At 31.5% G+C, this 13,400-nt stretch overlaps 1 protein-coding gene across 4 annotated transcripts in view; it reads right to left on the minus strand.

The window, feature by feature from the left end:
- Positions 1-3,150: 3,150 nt before the first annotated feature.
- The window catches only part of LOC143234516 (glucocorticoid-induced transcript 1 protein-like), a 58,579-nt gene continuing 48,329 nt past the window's right edge, over positions 3,151-13,400 (minus strand). For 3 of the 4 annotated variants that reach the window (XM_076471926.1, XM_076471925.1, XM_076471928.1), the window contains exons 7-8: positions 13,156-13,285; positions 3,151-10,358 (exon numbers count right to left, since the gene is read on the minus strand). In XM_076471926.1, coding sequence (XP_076328041.1) covers positions 10,166-10,358; positions 13,156-13,285 — 323 coding nt within the window. In that variant the 3' untranslated portion in view covers positions 3,151-10,165. The remainder of the gene's footprint in view (positions 10,359-13,155; positions 13,286-13,400) is intronic. The other variant, XM_076471927.1, reaches the window with a different exon arrangement.

Below are 13,400 nucleotides of genomic sequence, written 5' to 3' on the forward strand. Positions count from 1 at the left end.
TACTGTTAGATGTAAAAACAGGTAAGCTGTGGTATTGAAAACAGAAAACACACCATACACTGTTTTGAGATGACCAAAACAAGTTTTATGTGGTAACAAGAAAGGCTCACGTGGAATTTACATCTGTAGAATGTTCTGTTCCTGTCAGAAAATTAACACGGTACACAAGAGTTCAAATAACACAGGAATACAAGAAACATCAGGTAACGTGTTCAAACACTTTATCAAGAAATCATCACTCAGGTAAACAATGAAACACAGGTATAAAAATCTTAATAACCTCACGAGCTAACAAGATTTAACATTAAGTTTACAGTAAAAAAGATTACAAAAAGAAAAACATAAAAGAAAATATGACGACATCAGTAGCAACTACCTGTGCTCTGCCCCCTGCTGCTGGTAACAAGATGTTTTTTTTTTTCTTAAGTTCTCAAACTTAACGCTGAGCTACCAGGGAGTGAAAGCAGTAAGACTACCTTTAACCTGTTATTACAACACTGGTATACTCATATGGAAAACAATTTATTTTTTTTCTTTCTGAAAGAAGTAATCCATTTCCTTCTGTAAGTCAATTGGCACATTTGACTTATGTTTTCTTAAATTTTCGTTATGATGGGAAAAAAAACATATTTAAAAATAGTTAAAAAAAGAGCCATCTAAACCAAAGGTCCAAGCTGTAAAAACAACTATATTTGTTAATCTAAATTATTACTCATAATAAATGTTAACAGTACCAGAAATAAGAACGCTAATTCTTATTAGGTATAATTAACTAAGCCAATAAGAGGTTATGAAACATTATTATTAAGGCCATAAATTTCCATACTTTCAGCTTGATTTATAAAGTTCAACTGCAAGTTTAGAAACCTACACAGTTTAATTTTTGAATAATAAAAAAGATTAAAAATAACATTCTACTTATTTATTATAAAGTTGTTTTTAATGTTTCAAACTTGTGAAATAAAAAAATATAAATGTACGAGTTAGAATACTCTTGAAATTCTTTGTACCTCACATGTATAGTCACTGAGTATAATACTTTCAGAGCAGTTACCAAACAGGATGTAATAGTTCCTACAGTTAAGTGTTTTTAAAACTTGTGTACAAAGTTGTATATGGTTTTTGTAACCTGAACAGTATATTGGCTAAATGTCTAAGTCAGAGACCGTTAAAGTTTTTGGTACAGCCACTCCTAGTTTTGAACTGCTGACCAGAAGTTGGACAACCAATCAAAACCATTTGCTACCTAAACAATTTTTTTAACCAAGTGCCATAACCAATATTCTGACTCTTATATACTGAAAGTGCAGTGTGTATTCTGTGGTTCAAATGTTTAACCAATGAAACAGAATTCCAACATATTAACCAACACAGCCCATACCCAGCCAATTACATAAGACATTACCTAGTTCCATAAAATAAAAAAACATTATATTGTACTCAAACCTCTTTAACATTATCAATATACAATTAAGTGAACAGTACTATATTATACAACCTACTTTACAGTTGTACCATTAACTGATATTTAAGATAACTGTGAAAGCACAAAAAAAAAAAAATATATCGACCCTTTATTGCACGATTAAAGAAAATATTTGAAGCTAACTTTACTTCTTGGTCAAGCTTATAAATTTAAATTTTTTTAAATCTAAAGACAAGTGTGTACAAATTATACAGTAGTAACAACAGAGCTTAATGATAAAAAAACAACAAAACAGAAAGACTAACAGAGACAAAGCTTTAACTATGGTTCAGCCACAAAACAAACTAGGCTTAATATAACCAAAATAATTACATTCTCAGTTAGTCACATGTAAATGACATACAGGTTTTTGTATTTTTAAAAAAAAAAAAAGGCTATAATTATTTCTATTTGACATCTTGGCAAGAACTACAAGACTAACATTGTACCAAGAATAAAGATAACCTTAAAACAAAAGCAATCTTTCTGCATCTCTTGATCAATATCTAAGAATCCTAGTGAGACAACATCTGACGAATAATGAGCATGTGGTAACTAAACATCAACATTTTATGTTATAATAAAAACACTGTACTCTACAGTTTACCATCCAATACACTTTCACACACAAAATACTTTCTGCTGTTATAATAAAAACACTGTACTCTACAGTTTACCATCCAATACACTTTCACACACAAAATACTTTCTGCTGTTATAATAAAAACACTGTACTCTACAGTTTACCATCCAATACACTTTCACACACAAAATACTTTCTGCTGTTATAATAAAAACACTGTACTCTACAGTTTACCATCCAATACACTTTCACACACAAAATACTTTCTGCTGTTATAATAAAAACACTGTACTCTACAGTTTACCATCAATACACTTTCACACACAAAATACTTTCTGCTGTTATAATAAAACACTGTACTCTACTACCAGTTTACCATCTTTCTGCTGTTAATAAAAACACTGTACACTTTCACACACAAAATACTTTCTGCTGTTATAATAAAAACACTGTACTCTACAGTTTACCATCCAATACACTTTCACACACAAAATACTTTCTGCTGTTATAATAAAAAACTGTACTGTACTCTCTACAGTTTACCATCCAATACACTTTCACACACAAAATACTTTCTGCTGTTGTAATTAAAAACACTGTACTCTACAGGTTTACCATCAATACACTTTCACACACAAAATACTTTCTGCTGTTATAATAAAACACTGTACTCTACAGTTTACCATCCAATACACTTTCACACACAAAATACTTTCTGCTGTTATAATAAAAACACTGTACTCTACAGTTTACCATCCAATACACTTTCACACACAAAATACTTTCTGCTGTTATAATAAAAACACTGTACTCTACAGTTTACCATCCAATACACTTTCACACACAAAATACTTTCTGCTGTAGATTAAAAAAAAAAGCAAACAATATGCAAGCCACTTTAGAGGCTATAATTAGGGCTATAATAACAGAGTACAATAGCACCTTACTGTACGGAGTTTGGCAGATTTCCAGCCATCACACGAGGACGTGCTTTGAACAAGTAGAGGAAGCAGAAACTGATATTATCCACATGTCAGTAATATTGAAGTTTGTACAAGTATTTACACACAGTTTATTATGTACCAATAACCACACACATGTATACATATATATACTACATGAACTTTCACAAGAGCTCTTTTATTGTCAGGATGCACTGTCACATACGTTGAGAAAATAAACTCTGTTTTGTATCTGATACACACAGCTTAAAACAACATGGAAAAGGTGAAATCACATTTCTTACATATTTCAAGGCATTAAAAAAACAACTCCAGACACATCCATGGCACAACAGAAAAACAAACAATGCATTTACTATACATTGAATGCTTTGTTCTTGCACTGCTAACCCTAAAAGGAGCCATATATATATACACACACATCTCAACACTACATAATTTTTTCCATCATTTTAAAATGTCCCCAATTCATTAACTCTAACCAAAAACACGAAATATTGTTTCAATTTAGTTTCACTTATTTTTTATGGGGTAATAACCAACACAGATGCAGGATGAGGTGAAAACATCCTTTTAAACATTGAAAGATATGTTAACAAGGGGAAGTTCTACACAGATTACCACGCCATGGTGTTGTATATGTACAAACACATAAGATAAAAATGGTATCTTTTATTCTCTTCTTGTACATTATTAGTATTCACTATCATGAGATATTTCAGGAAACACACTTTAGGCAGTTGCTTAATTTCTACAAGGAACATACAACAGTGAGAATACACTTTTTGTATGAATACACAGATTACTTCCAGAGTATAAGAAAAGGAAATAATCTTGATGCTTGGCACAACGATAAAAACAGGAATCGAAATGTTATGTTAGTACTGATAATATAACAATAGAACCTTATTTTTCATTGACTTTGAAATAAAACATTCTAAAATTTAATTAATTACTTTCTCATGGAATTTATATTTCACAGTTAGTGTATTTGTTATCAGATACACTATAATAACTTGTTTAATTGTGGTTTGAATAACATAATAGTAGAGTTAATAATGGATATATCTTAAGGCCAGAAACATCAAGAATTTACTTATCCAATTAGTAACAATTCAGTTCTAATAAAATCAGAAGTAGTTTTCAATTTCAGAAAACAGATATTGTTTTTATACAGCAAAACTTTGACTCATCTTTATTAAGGTACAACTACTGCAGAACTTGAGTACAGTTGACATGCAATTAAATTCATCTACAGATGTTATTATAAAGAATCACACTGAGTAACCTTGCAACATCACATACTGGACAACAATCAAATGGTGGTCAAGAGTAGGTTTTGTTAAGTGATAAATATTGACACATTTTAGCTATATTAGGAAGTTACACACATTATGACACACATTTACAAACCAGTAATGGGATTGACAGTCATTTTATAATGCCCCACATGGTTGAAAAATCAAGCATATTTGGTGGGACAGAGATTCAAACCCGCAACCCTTAGATTGTGCATAAAGGACCCTAACTATCCAGATTAGATGTTACTGATGTCAAAGGTGGCCACACTAAATATTAACATTAAATAAATTTAAGAGTAATAGTTTTATAACGAGTTACCTGCAAGATTAATTTCCAATAATTATGAGTTAATTTCTGTAGCAAATCAATTACTATTTTGTGTGACATTTTTTGAGATACATGTATTGCATATATCTTTAAAAATTATCTTTTCAGGATGAACCCTCTTCACCATTTGATACTCTTAAATCTCAAGTTCCAAAAATCTTAAAGACTACTGAATCTTCAACAAGTTAAGTAGGACTGTACAAATTTTTGAACCATTTCTGTAAACTAATTCTCTTATCTGTGAAGATTACTGCTCTAAAGGAACTTAAACAAGACCAATATGTCATTGGAAATTATCAGATGAAGATAAGTTGAATAATGTTGAAAGTTACTAGAAACTGGATGAAGACCCTAAACTACAGCTTGAATCAAATACTTAAGTTGTTAAATAAGTTTTAAGAACTTAAGACCATCCCTTCCCTCCTCATAAGTCACTTGAAACTCAATACACAGTCCTATACCCGTTCTTTTACAATGTTCCAAAAAAACACCACAAACACAACATGTCTTTAGGACCCATACTTTCTACACATGGCTCACCTACTAACAATACTTTCATGGATTCTTTAAAGAATCATTCATGCATTTGTGCAGTTAACACCTTCACGCTTGGCAAGCACTGAGGATGTTTTGGAGGACCTCAAAGTGTAACTTACAGTATAGTTTTATTATGTCTTTAAATCACACAACTGTATTGACAACCTACTAAGTCTCAGTTGATACAAACCTCAGCTGCTGCTCCCCTTTAGGATATTCCTCTTTCAACAACTGAACAAGAAATAATGTTCATATAACAGTTATTGCAGGTTGAGCAGTGACATCCAAAAACAAATCCAAGGGCTTATACTGGTGTTAAGATTGCAGTTTTTACTGTCAGTTTTCTCCACAAGCTGGAACAAAAAGCACAAAATCAGTTCTATTCCACAATGCAACTTGATCCATTTTCACACAGATTTACTTGTGATATTTACAGTGAAGAAGATGGATATAAAAGTACTAACTCAGTTTGTATATTTTGCAAATTCATCTCACCCTTGTATCAAATTCAGTATCAAACGTTCTGACAGCAACCAGCAACTAATTTTTCTTTAAAGCACCAAAGACAACCATTTTAATCAATGGTATTTTTTAACAAAACCAGTAAGAAACCAATACATTTTCACTTTCTCTCACATCACTCACCTGAAGTTAAATTTAACTTTGCAGCTCTGAAGTGATCAAAATAATCAGATATGAAATGCATAGAATGCTGCACACCAATGATCACCATGACCAACAATTCCATTAAACATTACCTTAGATTTTGGTCCAAGATAACTGGTAATTGTTTAATACCAAGTTTCTGTAGTTGTTACAGCCATCAATTATTCCAGAGATGTTAAGAAAAGTTAATTTTATTTGTTCCTTACATCAATCAAACTGTATCCAAGAGACGTTACGAAAGTCATTAAGAAATGTATCTCACCCATTTGTCTAACAGAGAAACCAGGCATGTCTTTCAAGTCTGTTATATTTAGATATTCATTTAACCTTCTAATAATACAAAATGCATGTATTCAAATACAGGTTAGGTGGTCATTGTTACAAGAAAACTGTAGTATATGATCTAGAATGTAGTGTTTTTTTTTTTTTACTAATACCGGGGACAAAAGATGTCCTTCAAACGTACACTGGGGCAGAGGATGTCCTTCAAACTTACACTGGGACAGAGGATGTCCTTCAAACTTGAACTGGGACAGAGGATGTCCTTCAAACTTGAACTGGGACAGAGGATGTCCTTCAAACTTACACTGGGACAGAGGATGTCCTTCAAACTTGAACTGGGACAGAGGATGTCCTTCAAACTTGAACTGGGACAGAGGATGTCCTTCAAACTTACACTGGGACAGAGGATGTCCTTCAAACTTACACTGGGACAGAGGATGTCCTTCAAACTTGAACTGGGACAGAAGATGTCCTTCAAACTTGAACTGGGACAGATGATGTCCTTCAAACTTGAACTGGGACAGATGATGTCCTTCAAACTTGAACTGGGACAGAGGATGTCCTTTACACAAACACATCCATAACATTAAAAACTCAAATACAAGTTTTTGCTGATTGTTTTGTCTAAAACATGATATCAACAACATGAATAATCTTACTTCAAAAACCTAACTTCTTGAAATGCAAAATTTTAAGGTCACAAAAATTTAAAGGTACACATTTTATTTGATTTTTTAAAACCTGTCAGTAGAATAATAAAAAACAGAAGTATACCACTTTAAACTATTATCACTTACGGAGAACAGGACTAGTTTTGATAAAAATTGTAAATGTATACAAATACTGTACCTAATCTTCTCATATTGACTTTATTATAGTCTTCAAACTTTATTTTGTATTAATTCTCTTATTTATGAAAAGACAATACAGAAACTTACCGTCTCATACATCACACCTTGTTCAACTTACATAATGTTCCTCAAGACAACTTCCACATATTTTCTCACTGAGCTGTTTAAAATTTCACTTACCTTAGCTGTTCTCGTACTTGCACTGTCAACATCTGTGTATATTAGTTTCTTTTATTTTGTATTTACCAGTTTGTTTTTCCTTTAGTCTAATAATATAGATTAAAAAATGCCAGTATTTACCATTTGTTACAGTCTATAGCAGTTGATGCTCTATCATGATTGTTGTATCTGGTTACTCAGTGTATTTCCTTTGAAAATTGCTCACAAATAAACTTAATTTTATATCCGTTTTGGCATTACATTGTACCCTGATGAAGACCCAAGTCAAATACTGATAAAGTCCTAATTTTCTTCTAAAGTTAAAATTGTCCTTTCTCAAGTATACCATATTTATTTCACTTAGTATTTCACATGTTACAAAATCTGGAAACACCCAAGTTCTCTCTATGTTGCCATTCTAAGCTTCATACACTAAGTTTTATTGTCAAGAGAAATGACATTCTAGACAAGTTCACACTAATTTCTTACAATGTTAATTTTGTTGTGAACTATGTAAGAAAACAGTCTACAACTTGTAGTAATATACACTAAAAGTTAAACTACAAAATATATTTTTATTTTTGCTTAAAAAGTTCATAAATGTAACTCTCCAAGACAAAACTATATCATTCTATGACTTGTTTGAAGATATCTTTCACCATTCTTATCTAAATTGGACATTTACTTTGCTAGGTACCGTGTTACTTGTTAACTAACTTGTTCATTTACTTTGCTAGGTACCGTGTTACTTGTTCACTGACTTGCTGCACAAACACATACTCACAATGACACACAGTCACAGTTTGTCATCCGTACCGGTATTCAGTGTTTGTACATTTATTGCTTACGTACCTGTTCATTGTTTGTACTGTATATTTAGGTTTAAGAAGCTCATTGTTACAAGAGTAGTAGAAAGCTCGTACAAATATCTAAGTATCTTCTTTCTTAGTTCCTTCAGAAGATATTCAGTTTCACATACATCTAAAAAAAATAATCCACTTTAGAAAACTGGCACTGCTTATAGTAAAAGATTGTATTACAAATATTTTACAAACACTGAATTTCTAAGCCTAGTTTACACTGAAATAAATGTTTTTTCTCCATAAACTGCACCTAAGATTGAACACAGTAAAACAACAGAGACCGTATTATATCAGAATACTTCAACAAACTTCAGTGTCTGTATTAAGTAATACAACAGTTTAACTACAAAATAAAATAACATTTGATTGCACAACAGACATTTAAATAAATATTGTTTGAGTGAAAAGCTTTTTATAAGGTTAAAAAACAACACATGCCTACCGGTTGTATTAATAACTATTGAATAATATATCTTTCAACTGAAATCATTTCATGACAGAAACAGTGATGTGGACTTTGTCAAGAAGCACTGAAACAGTTCTTTTATCATATGTAGTCCAACAGAAAATCATTAGCATAAGAAACTAAACATAACAGATTAAAAATAGACCTATTTCTTCTAATTGTTATGTAGTGCTGTTCTAAATAAACATAAAGAATACATTACAACTCTGCTTATTAAATGTACAGGGTGGTTCAAAAGATAGTTTCTCTAAAGCAGTATAGTAATTCATTTTTAAATTATCATCTGTTTTATACCAACATAATGTGAATAACACACAAGTATGAAGCACAGGTTGTACCAGCCTATATTGTCAGCTTGAGATAAGTTAACTAGTAATGTTTCTAAAGATGCACTATCACTTCAAGGTGCTCCTTCATGTGTATGACGGCAGTTCTTCAAGAGATGACTTCTCTCCGAAACAGAAACATTTCATTTTCTAACAATTACAAACTATTTTCTTTAAAAGTAATTTGCACAAGAGTATTACAAACATAACAGACATTCGAAGCATACTTTATATCACAAAAAATGTGAAAAGAAAGAACTCATTAAGGACTTAATATACAGATAAAACCAAAACACCTAATATGAAATGTTTATGCAAGTAATACACTAAATAAACACAACTTTTGAACCATAACGAAATATTTCACCATACATTTAACCAGAAATGTTAAATATACATTATGTATTTTTTCTAGATAAACATGTACATTGAAGAAAATATAACTATATTTTTTTTGTAACATAAATCTTTTCTCTATCTAAACAATTAATACAGAAAGGGTTAGAAAAACAAGATAACAAAAGTAAGGAAATCACCAAAGGAGCTTTAAGCAATGATCAAATGAGTAAACATAATGTAGTCTACCGAATCTATCTGAAACACGTAGTTCCCCTTTTATGTGCATGGTCCTAAAGGTCCATTAAAATCTAGAGTTTTTGGTGAATATTTAAGTGCACTGTCTTCTTCAGATGTCTGTTTTTTTTCCTTTTTGTTTACTACCATTAACTAGTTTTCAACAAATAATTCAAAAACAACATTGAATGTTCCAAAATATACATCCAACAACATACAATTCCACTTTCTTCAAGTAACAAGAAGGAATTTAACATATTCATGTCTATTAACAGTTCAATGACTTCTGAATGCAAAATCACGTTAAGATAGTTCAAGCTGAGATCATCGAGACCAGTGCTTACTTCAGTAGTAATGCAATCTGAACGCAAAATCACGTTAAGATACTTCAAGCTGAGATCATTGAGACCATTCAGTAGTAATGCAAACAGACAAAAACATTTATAGAAAATAAAGTTTCCTTTGTTGTAGTGTATATAATTTCATGGTTCCTCCAACCATAATGGGTCTTGTGTTAACTAGAACACTCTTCACTACAAAAGTAAATAACGAGAGAGGTCTTTCAAAATTGTGACGACAATTTTATAGGAAAGCTGGTAACTTGATTTACCAAGTTGTACAGAAATCACAGCAATTAAGTCAATAAGGTACCGAGTGGTCAGTCTTGAATAATGAGAAAGTAATTCACCACATGGCCAAATATACACATCGAATCATGAAACTGGAGGACACCTTGAGAAACAGCACATAGCAGCTATGGTGTCAATGACTAACCCTAGTAAGAAATATAAGAGTATTTAAGTTCACTGTAATATCTCTTCAGTCAAGGTGTCGTTGAAGAGGCCAGCTTTTGTAGAGCACTGTCTGAGGTTGATGGAGACACGTAGGTTTTGTAGAGGGGGGCAGAATGCTGAACTTTGGCTTGGTAGTAGCACAAATTTCTCACTAGGCTTGTAAGGACCAGACTTTTGAGGCTCCATAACAGCAGAAGTGTTCCTAGATCCAATACAAATAAAACCAAAATTAAAGTACAACGTCGCATTTGTGAATTAGAAGTAGAAAAACTTATGATTATCATAAAGTAAACACTTTTACTCCAACAGTAACCAGTTTTGAATATAGAAGGTCAGTCAAGTCAACATTTGTAGTAAAGAGTAGAATTGGAGATGGTTCATCGCAGTATCTATTGAGTTTCAGGACACTTACCACAGTAGGTTTATCACAAAATCTCACTTATTTAAAGTAATCTGTAAGAGTATGGCACTGAGGTCACAGAGGAGATTTTTAAGAGTATGGCGCTGAGGTCACAGAGGAGATTTTTATAATTTTTACAATTTTTCCCAAAGGACAAAAATTACAGTTTTGTTCACACTCTGGTTAAAAATAACAATTCAATAAAAATTTGTTGTTTACTTGCAAAAAAACCCAACAAAAACCTATTAAAATCAAAGTACAAAAAATATGGAATTACCAGTAACTGGTAAAAATATCTGCAGAGGAGATTTCTTTCCTTCCTCCAGAAATTAGCCATATCTCATTAAATACATTTTGTTACCAAGAATTACTAGGAGTTTCTAATTGAGCAACTAGTAACTGGAACTAATCAAAATATATTTAAATACCAATAGATGCATAAACATATAACGCATAATTGTCACAAAACGGATATTTTGTTAACACCAAATTCACATCAGAAGTTACGTGATGAACAACATAAATTCCAAAAATAACATGTCCTTCACTTCAGGAATGATCAAATATTTTAAAAAATACCACCTTGTTTGTCAGAAGTTTCCCACTAATATTTCAGTATTTTCTTTGTTTTTTTCTGATAAATAATACACGTATGTGTGTGTGTGTGTGTGTTTTCACAGAAATGATTCTCGAGATTTCCAGTATCTTTAATACATATTTCATCTTTTATTGTTTAACCTCACAAGCAAGTGCTTTCTAGACTTAGAATCTAAGCAGTTGCAGATGTGCCAGAAGCACAATTTCTTTTATGAATGTTTCGGCATTCTTATATAAATCTTTATTAAAAATATTTCTTTTATAATTGAACACATTATTTCCACATGTACAGTTGTCAAATTTAATGTTAATTGCTCATTAATAATGGTATAATTGCTCAGGCGAAGCATAATTTTTGTAGACTTCAATCTTATTTGGTTACAGAGCTATAAATAAAAATTCAGACCCACTTATCCTGCCCACTTGTCACTTCTCCTCTTCCACAAGTTACCAATAGTTCTCTCTGATATTTAATACTATATTATTTATTACCAATAGAAAGCCAAGGTTGTATACAATAATGTGCTATATTATGTTGTTTTCTGTACAGAAATTTGTTTCACTTACTTCCACTTTAAACTTCATTCCTGTGGGAAACTTATGGTTGAGCTCAGCTGAATTTTTTAACAGCTCGTGCTGCATAGTTAGAAAGTCAGGAAAATTGCAAGAGTTATGGGACACTGTCTGCCTTTTACATGTTATTATTTTGTGTTCTTTTGGTGCACTATTTAATCATATAAAAATTATTTAGTGAAGTTGTACCATCAATATAAAAAGTAGGGTTAAGTTTTACTGATAGTTTACAGCAAAAACAAAGAAACAGGTTTTCATGTGCACTCATTATTTATTATTACAAAAGTAACTAAAATATAAAAATTACAAACTTTTTAGGCTAGGTAAATCAGAATAAATAATAACGATAAAACTTTTCATGACACTCACACGCATGCAACTTGTGAATAGCCTGTGCATTATATAATTTGATAGGGTAATATGAGCTACATGGTTGCCAAGTGAGTTAGAACTTGTATGGTAAGGGTTTCAGTTAGACACACTTAAAAGGGCAATAAAACAATAAAATTTAAGTATAAAAAATGTAGTTTCATGTTACAATTTAAAGATTTTCTAAGAGAAAAAAAATGGTAACTTAGATTAATTTTGATCTTTCTGGAGGTTACAAGGTCGGTCAAATTGCCCAACCTCATAGTATGTTAGAATTAGAAAAAATAACATACAAAAGGTAAAGTTTTACATTTGAAATGTATTTAGGATGTCCTAGAAGTCATGCAAATTAAATCTGAGATTTTTCAAATGAAGAAAATTATTTTTAATCTGAATACTAAAATCACTTTGCACTCAGAGCAGCCAACTCTTTGATTCTTCACATTCAATAAGAATATTTTAGTGAAAAATACTTCATTAAAAATTCTGATTTTTTTTGTCAACAAGTGATTCATAATGATTACTGAAAGTTTTAAAAAATGTAAAGATACACAAAACAGAATAAAAGTTACTGTATGGAAACTCTGAAGGTAAATTTTTATGTCAAATTGACTAAGTCCATTGCAAGAGAGTTGAATCATATAACTATGTTTCACAAGTTACTCTTTCAATGAGCTGTTTATTTGCCCATTTATTTGTAGAATTTTGCACAAATCTATTTGTAGACCATCCTTTAGTAAAAGTGGCAGACCAAAGAGAAAGCAGTTAACACCACAAACTTTTAGACTACTATTTTGCCAATGAAAAGTGGAATTTATGATTGCATTATAACACACCATAGATGAAAAAGTGAGCACATTTGGTGACACATGGTCCAAACTCACAACCTGCACATTGCAAACCAAGCATTTTAACAACCAGGCCATATTCCAAGCCTGTTTGTTTATTTCTAATATGAATATTTACTTCCAGTAAGAGCAAACTATCTACTTTAGAGTGAAACAGAAATTCAGCTGGTAACGAGTATACCTAATTGGATATTAGTTTGAATATTACCAACCTTGGTTCATCTACAATTTTCACTCTCTCACATCCATCAGGAGGTTCTCTTGCCAAGAACTTATTAATACGAGGACTTGTACCAAGTTTGGTGCTCCAGTCGGGATCAGGTGAGGCACTTTTACTTCCTTCTGAAACAAGAATGAACTTAGCAATCAGTAGTTTACATTAAGGAACAAATCTTTGCTCGTGCACCAGGAAATTTCTTTTATAACGTTTAACTAACGAAATAATGTGTTACAGTCA

This window comes from Tachypleus tridentatus, chromosome 12 (assembly GCF_004210375.1).
Source record: "Tachypleus tridentatus isolate NWPU-2018 chromosome 12, ASM421037v1, whole genome shotgun sequence".
NCBI classification, from domain to species: domain Eukaryota; kingdom Metazoa; phylum Arthropoda; class Merostomata; order Xiphosura; family Limulidae; genus Tachypleus; species Tachypleus tridentatus.